At 40.4% G+C, this 18,378-nt stretch overlaps 1 protein-coding gene across 4 annotated transcripts; it reads left to right on the plus strand.

The window, feature by feature from the left end:
- Nucleotides 1-665: 665 nt before the first annotated feature.
- On the plus strand, nucleotides 666-17,944 carry Ccnh (cyclin H). Of its 4 annotated transcripts, XR_015439000.1 has the most exons (10): nucleotides 666-927; nucleotides 2,485-2,607; nucleotides 3,115-3,188; nucleotides 3,995-4,205; nucleotides 7,882-8,045; nucleotides 10,719-10,810; nucleotides 14,201-14,312; nucleotides 15,503-15,557; nucleotides 17,226-17,286; nucleotides 17,802-17,944. XR_015439000.1 is itself a non-coding variant. In XM_013071090.3 (9 exons), the coding sequence occupies exons 1-9, from the start codon at nucleotides 811-813 to the stop codon at nucleotides 17,838-17,840; spliced, it is 993 nt and encodes a 330-aa protein (XP_012926544.2). In that variant the 5' UTR covers nucleotides 666-810; the 3' UTR covers nucleotides 17,841-17,944. The 4 variants fall into 4 exon arrangements, 2 of the variants coding, with proteins under 2 accessions (XP_012926544.2, XP_004841711.1); XR_015438999.1 differs by having other exon boundaries at nucleotides 15,503-17,286; XM_013071090.3 differs by lacking the exon at nucleotides 15,503-15,557.
- The last annotated feature ends 434 nt before the right edge of the window (nucleotides 17,945-18,378 follow it).

An 18,378-nucleotide genomic window follows, 5' to 3' on the forward strand; every position in this document is an offset into this window, starting at 1 on the left:
CTCTTCTTCAAAAGAGCCAGGAATGCTGCCAAGAAAGTATTTCCTCCGCCCATGACCTCTGTCTACCAATGATTGAGCAGCCTGTTACTCTCAGCTGTTACAAATGTTTGTTCAAATGTCACCTTCTCAGGGAGGCCCTAGTTAAACACTGCCAGTCTTCCACGCCCATTTCCCACTTCTGATAACCTCATGTGATTTTGTCAGCCGACCCCAAACCTCAATTTACCACATCCCCCCACTTTCCCCCCCTGTTTTCGGTGTTGGGTATTGAACCCAAGGCCTTCACCCTGAGCTAGAACCCCAGCCCTTTATTTATTTATTTATTTATTTATTTTTGAGACAAGGTCTGGCTGAATTGAGTAGGCGAGATTCAAACTTGAATCCTCCTGCCTCAGCCTCTCAGAGTGCTGGGATTGCAGGTGTGCACCTCCAGCTACCTCCCACGTACCTTTTGGACAGGACGTCTTCACCTGTCGCTTCTCCTTTAAATCTTGTCTGGAAGGGGCGGGGCCATGTCCCAGGCTCCCACGCCGGCGAGGGCCGGTCTGTAGGCTCCGCCCATCTGCGTAGCCAGCGGCGGGGGCGGAACCCAGGAGGCACACCCCTCCTACCGGGCCCCGGAAACGCCCCTGTGGGCGGACGGACGGACCGGCGTTTGTGGGCGTGACGTCAGTGCGCCGCGCCGGCATTCCGGCGCTCGGGTGGGTCTTCCGCGGGTTGAAGCGCTGGCCGCGGAAGCTTCCCACTGCCGTGCTGCTGGGTTGACTTTTGGTTCGCGTTGAGGCTTTCAGGCTGGTCTCGAATTCCGCTATGTACCACAACAGCAGCCAGAAGCGGCACTGGACTTTCGCCGACGAGGAGCAGCTGGCGCGGCTGCGGGCCGACGCCAATCGCAAATTCAAGTGCAAGGCGGTGGCGAACGGGAAGGTAAGGGCCCAGCCGCCCTGGCCGCGAGCCCCGGAGGCTGGGAGCTCCTCAGTCTCTACGCAGCCTCGCTTGCTTCGGCCTCCTGCGGACGGAGTCCACGGGCTAGCACTGGGCGGCCCTGGGGACACAGGGGCAAAAAAACGCCGTCCCCGCGGTCGTGCGGCAGACAGAATGCCTTTTCGTTGCTCTAAGCTGGGGTCTGGATGTGTCGTTCAGGCTGGCCTTGAACTCTCTGTGTAGCCCAGGCTGGCCTCGAACTGGGGCTGATCCTCCTGCCTCAGCCTCCGAACTGCTGGGATTACGGGCGTGCGCCGCCACGCCGGGCCACAAAGTCTTTCAAAAACGGGGAGGAAGAGACTGTGGGATTCGGAAGTAGCGCAGGGCCGGAGCCATTCACTTGGTCGAGCAGGGATGGCGTGGGGTAGCTTTTGTCAGTAGCTGATCCGGAGAAGAGAAGGAAGGGACCGTGGAGATAGAGCCACAGGTGCAAAGCGGAAACCAGAAGGCGTAGGGCAAGTGCGTGGAGTCATGCGCGCAGTCGATTGCGACTGAAGCTGAACCCGGAGAGCGGCGGATGGGGAGGGCAGGCGAGGAACTGAAAAGCAAAAGCAAGGACAGTAACTGGAATTTACACCGAAACCGTGGGGAACCTTGAAAGATTGGAAAGGGAAAGTTAACCTCGGCAGATCAGAGTTCTGTAGAGAGCCTCGGGGAAGTGGGGGTGAGTGGAAACGGGAGACCCTTGTTCCCAACCGGTTCCCAACCTGGAGACTGTTTGAACTATTATTGCCCGCTAGCCAAGCCCCTTCTTCCAACAGCTCTCAGCCAGGTTTGATCTTCCCTGCGTGCTCTACCTCCATTTCTTGCGTTTGCTTCATTTAAGCAAGTACGGTACTCAGTGCCTCCAGGCCTAGTGGTGCTGAGCGAATTTACTTTTACGTTGATTTCCTATCACTGAGTTTAGCACCCGGATTAGTTTCCTGGAGCTGCCTTTAAACCACCAAAAAAGGAGCCCCTTAAAAGAATATAAACTCCCTGAGACATCTGCTGTTCTTTACCTCAGATTCTTATAACAGTGATTGAGAAAGGGACATTGAAAGCTTTCTGACCTTTGAAAATGTGTGTTCTATTAAATTAACAAATAATGACATCAACCCTAAGACCATATGCACATTCTGTTTCCATCTTACATCAGGGAAGCAAATGCCCAGGTAACATTCTGAGAAATTGTAAAAGGATGGTAGTTTAACTTACTCAATATTGCCCCAAAGCTGTTTTGTATGACACTTAGCACATCTATAAAGAGAAAACTATGGCTGGGCGTGGTGGCCTACACTTGTAACCCCAGCATTCTGGAGGCTGAGGAAGGAGAATCATTATGATTTCAAGGCCAGCCTGGTCTACATAGCAAGACGCTAGCTATCTCCAAAAAAAAAAAAGGATTAAAGAGAAAATTATTTGTGGTATGTTTTGCTTTGTCGTGGATATAAAATTAGGATAGCGAAGACAATTTTACAATTAGCTCACTGAACTTAGGTCATAATTTTTGTTTTAAAGGTTCTTCCAAACGATCCAGTCTTCCTTGAGCCTCATGAAGAACTGACTCTGTGTAAATACTATGAGAAAAGATTATTGGAATTCTGTTCAGTGTTTAAACCAGCAATGCCACGGTCCGTTGTGGTAAGTTAACAGTAGTGATGATATACAGTGTCGCTTAGCTGGCTTATGGGATCTGACCTCTTGTAAGTTACTAAACTCCCAATCCACTTGTCACAAAATTCACCTAAGTTATATTTGTTTAGTTTTTGTCGTATATTTTTCAAAAAGGCCTTAAATCATGAGTTGTTATATCTTACAAAGTATTAAAAAATCTCATTCCACAGTCAAAAGAGTTTGGGGGTCTGCTGAACAAGTTATGACCTATGCATTTTATAGAGAAAGAAAAAAGAAGATGATTTTCCCTTCTGATGCTGAACCAGTGAGCAGTAGAATTGGGGCCAGAACATAGAGGAGTGCTTTTTCAGCTCTGTGACCCATAGTACACTCAGTACATGTTTGAAATAATGTATTGGTATTTGTAAGAAGGACCTTTTCAAAGAAACCTTCTCATAAATAAGTTCCTTTTCACAGAATTGAACATGTAACATGTGCGAATAGACCCTGATAACCTATTTTTTTTAACCCTAGGGTACAGCTTGTATGTATTTCAAGCGTTTTTATCTTAATAATTCTGTAATGGAATATCACCCCCGGATAATAATGTGAGTATGTTTGTCTTAATTTATTGTGTTCATTAAAGAAGACCTCTTTACTCTGGATATTTGTGCAGTGTGTTACATATGAAAGAGAATTGACTTCCTAATCAACAGGAAAATTAGACTTGTATTCTTTTCAAACTCAATGGCAGCTTGACGTAGTTCAGCCTAAAATTGGGAAACAACCAAAACAAAGCAAAAAACAGAGGAATGAAGGTATTTTGTGTCAGCCGGGAATTTAGCTCAGTGGTTCTGCCGCCTGCCTCACAAGCGCAAGGTCCTGAGTTTGATCCCTGGTACCAAAAAAAAAAAAAAGAATTAAAAGTATTTTTTATGATGAAATCTGGATGGGAGAGTTAAAAACAGAAGAGTACACGCGCATGTACCGTGTGCCCATGGGAGAAAAGTAGGTCTAGAGAGCACCTGCCTGGGCTTTGAGTCCCGTGTGGTGACGACTTTCCCTGTCCATTCAGTGTGCAGAGCCTGTAGGCTGGGAATCATCTCAGTTGAATTTGTTTCTGCTCACAGCTAAACACTATGCCTATTGAGAAGGACAAAATTAGTATGACACTCATCAGGGAACTTACTGTCAGTCACTGTGGCATACTAGATTGTTCAGCCAGTTTTACGGGGTTTTTTTTGTCTCCTAATAGATAAAGATACGAAGATGAATTAACCTTTTAAAATTTTCTGCAATATGTAGTGTCGTCATTTATGAATATGAGGCAATTTTAAAAAGTACTTGTAGAAATAAAATACACACTTTTCAAGGTATATGATGTCCTTCCACAATTCCTTGTTTTTTCCTCTAGGCTTACTTGTGCATTTCTGGCCTGCAAAGTAGATGAATTCAACGTGTCTAGTCCTCAGTTTGTCGGAAACCTTCGGGAGAGTCCCCTTGGACAGGAGAAGGCCCTGGAACAGATTTTGGAATATGAGCTACTCCTTATACAACAACTTAATTTTCACCTTATTGTCCACAATCCTTACAGACCATTTGAGGGCTTCCTCATTGATATAAAGGTAATAGTGATATGAAGTGAACTACTGGGTGAGTTCTTTGCTATTGTTCTTTAAATGAATCCAAAACTTTGGAACTTATAACCATCCTAAATTGTTACAAACCGGTGCAGCTAGTGAACCTGACTGGCCCTGTAAGGTTATAGTTTTCAAACTTTACTGTGCATCTGAAGCACTGAGAGAGCTTGAACTCAGATTGTTGGGTAGTGAGTTTCTGATGTCATGATCTGCAAATCCTGGCCCAGAGACTATAATAAAGACCATTGTGAGTTTAGAGAATGTTTTTAAGGACTTAGTGTAACTCTCGTAACTCTGACATGTATTATCTTGGATCGGGGGCCTGTTAAAAAGCCAGTACTTCTAAGGCTTTGTGAACACGAGCCATAAATACAAGAATCAAAAGTATAACTAAAGATTTACAAAAAGAATATAAGTTGTCGTATAGCCTGAGTAGTCAAAGAGAATTCAAAGAAAGTGGCTTATTCATTTCAGTTGAGCAGTGCAGTTTGGTGACTTCTATATGCTAAGCAGAGTGCCTGAAGATATAAGCAGAAATGAGACAGGAGCACTTTCAACTTTCATGGACCTTACAGACTAATAGTTCGGGCAGTCATTATGCACTTAATGTGCTAAATGTTACAAAGGAAGAACACAAAATAATTTAGAAAGAGATAGCAGGTTAAACTATCAGACATTTCTGAGAAAAGATCATTTAAAGTAAAATTCGGAGTAAGAATGGAAGGTAAGGAAAGAGGATCCAGAGAGAGACTTTCCTTATAAAAGGCTCAGGTTCGGGGTACGTTAAGAACTAAACAGGACCTAGAGATATAGGAGGAAGAGTGCATCCAAAGATTGCTGCCTGAGTGGAAGGAAGAGACTGACACAATGTCAGAGATTTTATTAGACGGTTATGATTGGGTTTGCAGCTTGAAAAAGTCCTGTTGCCAACCTCCTGTGTCAGTCTGCATCAGATGATTTGTTACGCGCCTGTATATGTCACGAATATTGTGAAAAATGGCTTAGAATGAATGAAGGATTAGCAGCACTATTGGAATAGTCCCAGTGGAAAGACAGTGCTGGGCTTGACTCGGGCAGAGAGAATGCTTCCTGGGCTTTACAAGCTTGATTGCACCTGTAGGGTACAGACAGAGGAGGAATCCTGAATTTCTGGCTTGAGGATACAGGTAGATGATAGAACGCTGACTGATAAAGGGAGTGCTGCTCGAGAGTGATTTATTGATGATGGAAGGGGGGATGGATTTAGTTTGGGACACAGTGAATTAGGATTGTTTGCGAGATATCCAGTAGGTAGTTTACATCTGGAGGTCAGAAGATATGCAAGGCTCGAGGTGTACACTTGAATTAATCATCGCTCAGGAGAGTTGAGAGTGGATTGGCTGAGAACAACTTCTAAAGGGTAAAGGAAAAGTAAAGAAGCTACTAAGAAGTCTGAAGACTGAGGAGAATCCAAAGACAGGATTTGTTAGAGGAGTGAAGTAAAATATTTTTAGGAGATGAGCAGAACTGTCTAGTCCTGCTCAGAGTTCAGGCGAAGAAAAATAGACAAATAATAGTTGCTGGATTGAGTGCCACAAAGGTCATTTGTGATTTTGTTGAAATTAGTCTACCAGATGGCTGCTTGTTGGAAAGTGGATTGAAAGTGAGAAAAGAAGTATTGTCATGAGGTGTGTGATGACTGGATATGTCCTGAGAAACTCGAGGTGATTTCATCTTGTGTGACTGTCACAGAGTATACTGAAACATGATAGGGCCAACTGCACTTATAGGTTCTAGGGTATATGGTGTAGGGTGTGTGTATGTGTGTTACTGTGTTCCTGTGGATCGAACCCAGGGCCTTTTCAGTGAGCTAGATCCTCAGCCCTTTTGTAATTTTCAGGCAAGATTTCTCTTAGCACCAAGTTTCCCAGGCTGGCCTCAAACTTGGGATCCTCTCGCCTTGGCCTCCGGAGTGCTGGGATAATAGGTGTGTGGCACCACATCTAGCTCAAATTTAACTTTTAAAAATTCTCTTGTTAAAAATTAGACACAGAATGGGCGAGATCATCAGTTACATTTTCTGTCCACCTCCACATCTTGTCCCACCGTGAGGTCCTCGGGGGCAGTAACACGCATGTGACCGTCATCTCTAACAAAAAGGCCTCTTGAATACCTCCTGAAGGAGCTGCCCCAGGCTCTTTTACCACTGACTTTTTTCTTTATAAGCAGGAATGTACTCTAATGATAAAGTATAATAAAACTAGAAACCACTAGCACAGTTGTATGTTGTCATTGTCAAGTATTTTTCCTGTACATAATTACATGCACTGTTCTTGTATACAAGCTGGTAGTCCATAGGTTTGAGCACCAGCATCACCGGGGGAGTACATGGGCAGTGCTTTGTACTAGGACTTGGCTATGGCTAGAACCTCATTAAATGATAGGAATTTTTCAGCTCCATTGTAATTTTCTGACAATCAGCAAAGACACAGACAGGTGGACAGTGTTTGTCATAGTGAAAAAGAGGAGAACAGATTTTCCTTGAAAATCTCATCTTTGCTAGGCAGCGTTAAGAAACAGACTGAGGTCAGTGAATAGGAATTGATAATAATGTTACCGAATCTCTGGAAGTACTCAGAAATCATTGGTACCATTGCAAAGTAGAAGGTGGGCTGGACTCGGATACTGTTGGACTTTAGCCAGATGTGTTGGCAGTCCGTGGGAGCAGATGGTGAATTCAGGAGGGAAATGAGGCCGGAGGGCCCTGGTGCGAGGCAGCGCTTCGGGCCACGTGACCAAAGGCTCCGAGGGTGGAGAGCAGCTGTGAGCACCCGAGCAGATGGACCGAGCAAGGGCGGGCGGTCCGACAAAGGGACCGGGTTTGTCATGGCAAAGGTCAGGCATCTTGGGATAGTGCCAAGCCTGAGTGTGACTACATAGTTGACTGAGGTGTTTGTTCTAAGCGTAGACAAGATTTTTTAAAAGACCTGAAAAATTGTCAGGAAATAGATGATCTTCCATAGTCTTGGGCATGTTTTGAAAATTCAGTTATTTGGGGAAGTCTGGTAGGTTCAAAGTTTGTTTCCGTTTACTTCTTCCCTAAAGTAAACGTTAGAATGAATTTCGTATCAAAATGGGGGGTGCCATGGTCCCTAAAAGTCGCCTTCATTCTGAACCATCTGGGTTGCCAGGGAGGTCTTTCTGGGAGGATTTCTTTGGTCTCCTTCAGATCCAGGGGAGTCTTCAGAGCCTCCCTGCCTGACTTCTCAGGTGGAAAAGACAAAGAGAAGGGTTAACATTCATTTCGAATACTGTCAGGTACTGCTGTGCTGGGAACTGCAGATGTCAGCTTAAAGCGTATGTTTTTTACTGTTCAAAAAAGCATATTTTTTTTGTGTTCAAAAAATTTTGAAAGCTGCTGAATTAAAGAGTAATTAACATCAGAGAAGACAAGATTAAAGAATCAGAATTCAGTGATGGTAATTTTGCTGCATTCTAATTGTACATACAAAACAATCTTTCACTAAGAAGATTACAAGGTATGTTTTGTTGGGTATAGGAAAGGAATTAGTTTTATAAAGCATTCTGTATTAAGCACTTTCTGGGTAATATAAATACTTTTGAACTGTTACTATTCCACTAAACTCTCAGAGATGGTAACATCTGGTAACTTTTTTTCTAGACCCGCTATCCCATGCTGGAGAATCCAGAGATTTTGAGGAAAACAGCAGATGACTTTCTTAATAGAATTGCGTTGACGGATGCTTATCTTTTATATACACCTTCCCAAATTGCCCTGACTGCCATTTTATTTAGCGCCTCCAGGGCTGGAATTACTATGGAAAGGTATTAATTTGTATTTCACCTTAGTTCAGATTCAGTCACTCACTTTATTTCTTAATGGAGTCTGAGTTTTTAAGTAAGGTTCGTTTGTGAATATAATCCTATACATATCCCTTGTGGCTGGGAACGTTGGTGATGAAAGAAGTGAAATCGGGTTTTAAGAAAATCTTATAAGCAGAGTTGTTGAGCTAAGGGAGTACATTTATGACTAAAGTAGAGTAAAACAGGTGATCCCGGGAAGACTGTAGCTATGAGTATGTTGCAGATTTGTTTTTCAGCTGCTAAGCAACATGAATACAACATACATGTTTGCCCTGCTTTATTGCTACTCCTCTGCCCTGGGCATGCATGGCCTGTGGAGTTCAGTGAAGATCTGTGGTGAGGTTACTGCTGAAGGGGCTGCCCCAAGCCAGTTGAAACTGGGCCGTAAATAGTGATGGCTAGCATGTAAACCACACTGAGACCCAGGCTCTTCACACAGGTTAAACCCATTGTTTCTTAGAACAGTGTCTCGTGCACAGATTGATTAAACTTTACAGATTCATTAAATGTACCCTTTTAATATGCCCATAGATGAGTATAACAGTGGATATAATGTTTGGGGAGGTGAGACAATGATAAAGCAGACATTTTTGCGGTACTCAAGTTCCTTGCCAGACTAGACTGGATTTTTACTTTTTACGTTTAATTGCTCTATGACCTTTTGTAATTTCAAAATCCATTGATGAGGTGGCAGCAAATATGAACAGATTGATTTAGTTTTAGCCCATTGAGTAGAGGTACTAGTTTCCTTGCAGGAGTATTAATGTTCCTAATTGCAGGATACTGCCTGTATTTATCATACTGGAGATACCGGGCTGTGTTTCTGAGATGTGAACAATTACAAATTTCAAGGCACATGTGTACCCGAGACAAAGGACTGTGTTTTGTTTTATTTGTGGTATGTATCTTCTCCACAGCACAGCTCATGAACGACAGAGAAATACAGAAAAGTGACTTCTCTGTTTAGCTAATGCCTTCTATGTACTGCTTTGCACTAATGCTGTTTTAGGCTTATAGGAATGAACAAGATATAAATCCCTGCCTTACTTAGAAAAGATAGCCACATAAATATTTGATATCTGTGGAATTTGGGTACAGAGCTTCTGTTGTATACGAGGGAAAAAGCTCTGTTTTCCACACTTCATATAACCATTTCATTAATCTGTTGAAGCATTTCTGCATTGTATATTGCAACTTCTCCAGTGAGATTTTAGTTAAGTAGAGTACAGTGAAGCATCATAAGGCCCAGATCAGGGTTTACTTCATCTTACGAGTTTAGTTAGTTCTAATTCTGGTCAGGCAGAATTGAAACTGCGGTGCCTCGGCTCATGGCAGATTATGCTGGCTTTTGAATCATTTCCAGGCACTAGTCGATGGAGCATTTTTTCCCTTTTAGGAAAACGCTCTCCAGTCATTACCTTAAAACTGATTTATAGGCAAACTATTTTTTGAGATACATAAAAGTTGAGTTTACATTTATTGTTGGTTTCTGAAAGGGGAGGCCCTGTTGTCATATTTTGAACAGTACTTCAAATTATTACTCATAAGATTTTCTGGGTTCTCTGTGGTGTGGCTATACAGCTATTTCTTAGCTGCTAGTTTGACTCTTCAGGCATTCTCACTTGCCTGTGAATTTTTTAAAATTTCAAAATTGAAAAAAATAATTTAGAATTGAGGCTGAGATAAGAATTTTCAGAGGTAAAGAATTGGCCGCCCAACTCTTAGAAGCAAATGAACACTTAAGAAATTGAAAAGAAAGGAAGACTAAAAAGAAAGGTGACAAAAGTGTGAAGAGTTTTAGGGAGAAAAGGGAAAGGAGAAAAACTAATATAGTTATTTTTAATTACAAGCGGAAATGGGTTATCAAGTTATTGATGCCATTTTCAAAATTAATTCCCACAATAGCCATTGAAGATTTTATATCAGACTTAATTATTGAAATCTTATAATCAGGTTTAACCTGGATAATTTAAAAGGTACATTCAACAACAGTTCTTGAAAGATTGGTTTCCATTTTGGTAACTTTATTTTACCCAAGAGGAAACTCAATATTTTTTTGTATTTGTGTTTGAAAGATTTCCTATGCTTTGAGAATCTGTTCACTCTGGTCTTTATCAACTATTGATCAAGTTTGGGTACTTAAAACCTTAGCTAAAAACTTAAAGATAGAAATTTTATTTTTACACTATTATTACTAGTTTAGAAAAAAAAAACCCTGGTAATTGGGCTTTATATCCCATTGATGGAAAAAGAATGCCTTTGCTTTGGACTTGACTCAGATAAGAGGTAATTGATTTATAAAGCCTAAGGTGGTATTCTTGTTGGTTTAACCCACTCTCCAAGTGCAGCAGTAGCTAACATGACCTTGATGTCAAGGGGAGAGAGAATCCTTACTAGTGACAAATTCTGGCTCTGCTCCTTTCAGGCTCTATGGTTTTGGGCAAGTATAGGTTGTGACTTGTAGCTAAAATAAGTTGTAAATCTTTAAGGCTGTAGTACTTGTAGGTTATACTTTTACAAGAGTTTAAAATATGTAATACTGTCTTAATAAATGTCAAATTCTCCTTGATGAAATAAATATTGAGGCAAACAATTTATAATGTCTTGTTTCTCATTGCTGTGTGTTTTCAATAGGTTTTTTCCTTTCTCTATCAGTTATTTATCAGAGAGTCTAATGCTGCGCGAAACCAGAAGTTGCTTGTCACAGTTACTGGATACAATGAACAGTAAGTAAAACAGAAGACTTTATCAAGCTGTTTTCTAACCGGTGTCTTGATATTTAACTTGAAATAACCTAAGTTTTTTTGAAGACTTATTATTAGACATTCCTCATTTATGAGTGGTTTCCATTCTGGCAAGTAAGTTGTTAAGTGGATTGGCCGCTGAATGAGGAATATAGTGTCTACGTTCATTACAATATTCAGAACAAAGAAATGGTCAAAGAAAACTCCAGCTTGATGGCTTTGCTTTTATTTGCGTAACTTGTACATGCAGTTCTGTAACGTATAGCAACGTTAAACTACAGTACTGTACTGTACAGTATGGTACATTCAGCAAAAGTCACAGTACTCTATGACAGAGTGTGCTGTGCAAAAAGGAAAGGGCATGGAAGCCCTCTTAACAAGATGTACAGAACTGCACGCAAAAAATACCATAAGTCCAAACACTGGGTTTTAAGTCCGAACAGTAAACAGGTGGGCCATTAAATGAGGACTATCTGTACTTCATAAAAGCATTAAAGATAAATTGATAGAGAACAAAAAAAGCACATGGAGGGAAGTAGTCTTTACACATAGATCAGATTTGAGAGTTCAGTGAGTTACACCAAAATCCTTTTAAAGTCTACCTAAATATATGACAGATATGGAAGTACACCTGAGGGGCCCGACTTAGAAATAATGTTTGAATTTGGAATGTCTGTTTTGGAGATAAGTCAGTTTTAAGTAATTAATAGATGTCGTTGCTGTCGCATTAGTTGGTAATACAAAAGCCCTGGTCCCAATCGGGTGATTGTGCGGTTCAGAGACATCTTCTGCCGTCACAGTTCAGGGGCTGGGAGTTGCTGCCAGCGCTTAGTAGGCAGAGAGACGAATGCTGCTGCACATCGCACGGTGCAGAGGACAGCCCTGCGAGGCTGAAGAGTGGCTTCTTGAAAGAGAGCTCTGTCCTTTTCCCTGGAGCCTCGGAATATTACTTTAAATTGCAGAAACAAAAATGAGGGTGGGCAGTTCCTGCAGACGCGCATTTTGAGATGTTGACATCACCCTGCATTCCCAGGGTGAGAACTAAGTGTAGCCGCCAGCGTCCCTCTGAGAGAGGTAGAGGGAAATTTGACAGCCAGTGAAGGCGATGCTAGGACAGCAGCGAGATCTGAAGGCACCGGCCTGTGAAAGTTAGCATGATGTGGCCTGAGCCAGAGGGTGCGGGCGGCCCCCGGAAGCCAGAAGAGCTAACGGATGGGTTCTGCGTGCGGTGTGGCGTGCCAGCACCGTGAGTTTGGCCCCGTGAAACTGATTTTGGACTCCTGGGGTGCAAAGCGGAGAGAATGGATTTTGGTTGTTTTAAAATACCAAGTCTGTGATAATAGCAGCCTCAGGAAACAAATAGTGTAAATAAAACCCTTTACAGCAAAGAATTCTCCAGCTTAAAACACCATCGTGCCAGTGTTGAGAGACTGTCTTAAAGACTGAGTGGGATTCGTGTCGCCATTGGTAACTGTTACCTGTGGCGCACTGCACTGCATGCTTATGGCTGCTGGGCTACTAAAATTGAGTCAGTTGTGTTTGTTCCCAAACCTTTTGTTATTATTTTTCTTGTAATTTAATCAGTTATTAGATAAACCAGTGAAAGATCACAGAGCTTGATTTTGGATAAAAGTTAGTGGGTGTAATTTTATTTTTAAGAAGTTAGGATGTTTCAGAGCACATAGTTTTCATTTCTTGATTCTCTGCCCCAGGCGATCCTGGGGGCTTCCTTCCTCTCTGAGAAGGATGGCATCAGTTAGGCATGAACTGTAGGGCTTCACTGTCACCACTAGAGGGCTCACTGTCAGGGCTAATTGTAGTTCGGCCATAGATACTAGGATCCCAGAATTTGGTAGGTAAGAGAAGACTGAAAGATAATTCACTGTTCTCACTTAAAGCTTACAGTTTTATTACTGATTTCTCAGTACGTTTATTTCTCCATTTGTTTTTAATATGAAATAATAGCTCTTGATAAAAGATTCAGAGGTTTGACGATATTAAGATACCCATCTTTTTGGGGGAACACAGATATTATCATAAGGATGTTAAGTTTCAAGAATTAATTCAGTTGAAAACATTGCTTTATTTGTATTATGAAATGTCATTAATGTAGTTACCCAGCACATGGCTGCTAATGAGTCCTAGACTTTTCATCATTCCCTTAAAAATCTTGAAACTTACAATCTTTGGTTTATGGTAGTTGAATGACAAAATCAGCTTAAAGATTTTTTTTATAATTACAGAGTTACTGATATAGTAACTTACTTTTAAAATGTATATGATCTATATTTTGTTAAACCAAAGAATCGCTGACATGCTTTTACCATGCGAAACACTCCTTTTTATCACATTTATACAGAACATAGCAGTTTCTATTGTATAAAAAAGTACGCTCTGGGCCCACAATCTATAGGGTAGAATGTTATGCATGTGGTTAGTGGAGAATAAAGTATGTTCACTGAATCACACAGGGATTTAAAAAAGAATTGTCAGTGGGTGGCACACACCTGTGGCCCTAGTGACTAGGAGGCTGAGGCGAGAGGGTTGCAGATTCAGAGCCAGGCTGGGCACCTTGGCGAGACTGTGTCAGACTCTGCAGGGGCTGAGAAGGGCTGAGGCTAAGCTCAGACTGAAGGCACTGGATTCAGTCCCGAGTACCAGAAAGAAGAAAATCATCTTTAAGATTGAGCAAAAAGTGGGAACATAGACTTTATTTCCACTTTTTCCTTTTCCCATATTAATTCCATTCCCTTCTTTCCTTTCCCCTACCGCTTCCACTTCCCCTTCTCCTTTGCCCCTTTTCTTCCTATTTCACACTACCTATTATACCTTTTGATCCTTATTTACACTTGCAGTTTCTCACACCAGAGAAACTATTTGGTATTTATACATGTGTGTCCTATTGATTTCACTTAAGAGTATCGCCTCAATAGGGAGGGGTGGAGGGGTTGAAGGGAGGGCAGGGGAATGGGGAAAAAGTAAGAACCAAGATATATCATCTAAGGTACAAATTCCCAAATGGAATGCCGGCATATTGTATACCTAAAATATACCAGTAAAAGTAATGAATGAAAAAATTAAAAAGTGTGAACATGTCAGTGTTTGCAAAAACATGCTGACTAGATTATACATCATGCTTGTCTTCATGCTATGCGATTTGGTATAGACGGTAGATAACCATAGTTTCCTTCAGTGTAAGTGTATGTTGCTTCTTGGATTTAAATCCAGAATAACAGACTCTGCTAAGAACAAGATGTCATCTCAAGAGTATGTTTTGTGTTCTGTAGCAAGATCAGAGATTATTATTTGACTCCCTTTACTGTGAGAACAGGATTTTATTATTCAGTGTAAACCCTTTGCATCTCCACACAGGCATGAAAAACTTAGTAAAAAAGTATGAGCCGCCCAGACCTGAGGAAGTTGCTGTTCTGAAACAGAAGCTGGAGCGGTGTCACTCTGCTGAGCTTGCACTGAATGTAATTACGTAAGTAGCTGGGACAGTTATTCAAGAACAGTCTGTCACCCAGTCCGCCTGGCCTTTACAGTACTAAATCATTTCACTGGTAAAAGTTAGTTCATCTGGGGAAAACTGATACCTCGTGAGCCATATTTTTTTTTAATTGATTGTACTCTTCTAATGAGATTACACACTGCAGTAAGTAGTTCAGTCATTGTTTAGTTCTGATCTTCACCAGTGTGTCCTTTGGCTTCCAGATCTTGTCCTTTCAGTTCCTTCTCAAGAGATATCAGGGGTCAGAGTCTTCCTAGAGGATCTGTGAACTTCTGCCTGTCCTTTCAATCTTTGGTCTCTTCACAGGAACAAGTATACTCTCAGCTAGTGTAGGAGAATGTGGCCTATTTTCCTTCAATGAAAAACTTTAATATTGAAGATAGAACCTATAAAGAAATGTGCTGTAGATCTCTTTTTGCAGCCATAGGCACATGTCTCTTTAATTTGTAGGCCAGTGTGGAATTTACCATAAAATGTGCACTTGGTGCTTTGCATAAAAATCCATAACATTTTAGGAGTTGAGGCAGTTAGGAATTTGGGGAGCTGATGGGAATATTCACCAAAGTACTTTCTATGGACTGTGTTCTGATTTGAAAGTTTGTTAACATTTAGTGGAGTTCGCCATGGTAACGTGTAGGTAAGATGCAGTAGAGGTATTTTGATCTGTGTAACTGGTGAACGTATGCTGGTAGATATGAATCAAAAGCCAGAAAGGCTTTCAAGGTGTTTAGGACAGGCACATGACTCAGAGTAGTAGAGGAATCCTGGGATGTATCAACTGTGCAAAATATAGGACTTTTGTTATAATCATGGCTGTAACTTCAAAGGATGGCATAGAACTTGAAATTCAGATTTCATTCCTGTGTTTTAGTAGTAAGAGGACTATTAGAAGGTTGTAGAGAAGAATTGTTGACTCTAATGAATCAGAGTATTGGAACACTTGTGTTCTCATACTGAGTTTTGAGAGAGCTTAAGCCAGGCATTGGCCAATTATGGTTCACAGGCTAAATCTGACCCCAGTTCTTTTGAAAGTTTTACTGGAACACAGTGTACACTTTAGATGATGTATTACTGTAGCTCTTTTCATGCTATGGCAGAAAAGTTGAGTGTGACAAACAATTGTGGCCTGCAAGTCCTAAAATACTTACTTTAGCCCTTTGAAGTTTATCAGCCCTGGGTCAGAACACTGAACAGCTATGATCCTACTCTTCCATCTAGGTAAGTAAATGGACCATAACCAAAAGTTTTTAATTGCCAGTTTATTGTTTGTTGTTGTTTGTTTTGGAGTTACTGGGGTTGAGGCCTGGGCCTTTGCACAGAGCTGCATCCCCATTCTTTTTGTATTTTGAGACGGTCTCATATTGCCCAGGCTGTGACCTTCAATCCTCCTGCCTCAGCTTCCCACAGTTGCAGGATTACAAAGCATGCCTCACTCAGAGTTTGATTTACTCTGAATTACCATTTGCTTCTTACTGTGCCAAGCAAATCCTATAAATGTGTGGATTTCAGTGCTTTTCAAACTGTGAAAGACTTAAAAAAAAACTCATTACAGACACTGTAAAATAATAAATTTACTAAACAATGAAATAAGACATACAAAACTAAGTTTAGGTTTTATTAGATGGAAGAGTCAAAAATTGTCAGATTGCTATAAAAATTTCTAAATACACAATTTTTAGACTACTCACTACAAACTGGAAAGAATTTATGGACCACACTGTGCATAGCAATACTTTTAAGACAAAGTACTTCTTTTCCTCGATCGTTAAAATTCTTCTACCTTTATTTTTCATTACACAAGAACTGTATTGTCAGTAAGTCAGTTAATATGGGTAAAACCAAAATTCCCTTTGAACAATCCCAAATCTAAGTCACAACCTCAGAAGTAACTTATTTGGTGTTCACCTCTGCAGTCTTCTGTGTGTGTGTGTGTGTGTGTGTGTATGTTATGTATAATAAATACTGCTGGTGTTTCTTTGTATTGCTGTCGTCAAATATGGTACAACACTTATCGTTACCAGCCTTTAACCTCTGCCAGTCTGGGTGAAAAATGCTGTCACATTGATATTGTAATTTGTATTTCTCTGATCACTGTGAGCCATTGATCATAGGTCATTTATATTTTTTCTGTACTGGTTATTTATGATGTTTGCACAATTTTGTAGCATTATTTTCTTGTTCTTTATAAATTCTATACACTCATCTTTGTTTTTGTTTTGTATTTTTGGTACCGGGGATCGAACTTGGGACCTCACGCTTGCAAGGCAGGTGGTGGAACCACTGAGCTAAATCCCCGGCCCTATACATCTTGGTATATGTGACATAGCCCTCTTTTCAGTTTTTACATATAAAAATTTTCTTTTAAATGTTTTTATTTAGCTTTTAAGTTTAAACTTGATTGTTTGTGATGAGGTAATTTTTTCTTCAGATACTAATTTTGTTTCAGCCTGCTTTTTGAATGTTTTTTCAGTTATTTGAATTACTTTTTTTTTAATCACACACTAAATTCTTAGTCATTTTAAAGATTGGTATATAATTAATACTATGCACTTAATTACCATAGCTTTTATAATGTGCTTTCATAACTGACGAGGACCTTCAGCATTGTTCTTTTGCAGATTCTCTTTGCTAGTTTTTCATATTCTTTTCCTGGGTCAGTTTGGCTTAACAAGTTCCAAGAAAAATCTTACTGGGATTTTAATTGGAATTGCATTGAATTTCAACACTGATTTAACAAATACTGTCTTCATAGCCATAACTCTTCATCTCTTTCCAAGCCCTGTTCTTCAGCGTATATATAGTATTTCACAGGCTATTTTATTCCTAGATATTTTATAGTTTCTGTTGCCAGTACCAGGCTGCTTATTGATAGTTGCTTAATTCCAGAAAGAAGAGGAAAGGCTATGAAGATGATGATTATGTAGCAAAGAAATCCAAACATGAAGAGGTATGTTAATGCCAAAGGTGAAGTTAACATCATTTTTGTTAACACATTCTAGATTTATTATTCCAGAGCGTGACAGAGTTTGGGTTTTTTACTCTTAGTTTTGCATATGCATTAAAGGAATTTTCCTTGCTTCTGTTTTAGCCTGTTCTGAAGCAATGTAATAGTTACTTGATGAAGAATCCTTCCTTTATTCATAGAGCACAGCAAGCAAGGATAGATACACATACTTAATTTTTGCTTATTTTCCAAAGATTCTTCCCTTGCCCCCTTTCTTTAAAATTGTACCCAGGTAAAATGATAATCAGAGGCACGTCACAGCCATAATCCAGTGCTTGTTGGAGGAGTCTAGTGAGACCATGACAGTAAGAGTGAAAAATCAGTGCACTCGTTTTCTGGTTTTAGTTCTGTCATCAGCATGAGTAAAGGGACAACGTTTTCCCAAAAGGGACAGAGCAGTAAATTATAGTGGCTATGCTTCAGTGTGTTATCCTAACCACATTTTTTTTTTGTTTTAGGAAGAATGGACTGACGATGACCTGGTAGACTCTCTCTAAATGTTTGAAGTTGATGTGTCAGTTCTAATTAGCAGAAGTAGCAAATGTATCTGGCATTTAATGATAAAAACACTAATATATTAAACTTTTCTATTTCACTTTTATCCTTTTCTATTTTACTTTTATCCTTTCATGGTAGCTTTATGTAAAATAAAACATCTTCAGAATAAGCCAGAATGGCACCTAGTTACTGCCCCCCGTGATGAAAAAGTACCAAGGAAATGTGCTTTGCTCCATAGAAATCTTTATAAGCGGCATTTCAAATGCTGTCCGTATACACGTAGCAGTTTGTGCTTTACTACTGAACCGTTTGTTGCATCACAACCGTTACTTGGTCCTGAAAGGTAGTCATTCTGGATACTGATTATTTTTCTTTTCAGTTACTTACTGGAAAAAATTTCCAGATGGATTTTTAAAAAATTCAGATGTGTAATTGTGAGTTAGATAAAAATCTTAAGTTGATATAATCAAATTATATATTCAATTTTAGAATTAACCTACTACATCACGTGTAAGAGAATTCATAAGTAGGTGTTAT

The sequence above is a fragment of the Heterocephalus glaber genome, unplaced genomic scaffold, assembly GCF_053883595.1.
Source record: "Heterocephalus glaber isolate CG9 unplaced genomic scaffold, H.glaber_assembly_v1.0 deba00001465, whole genome shotgun sequence".
Classification (NCBI taxonomy): Eukaryota; Metazoa; Chordata; class Mammalia; order Rodentia; family Bathyergidae; genus Heterocephalus; species Heterocephalus glaber.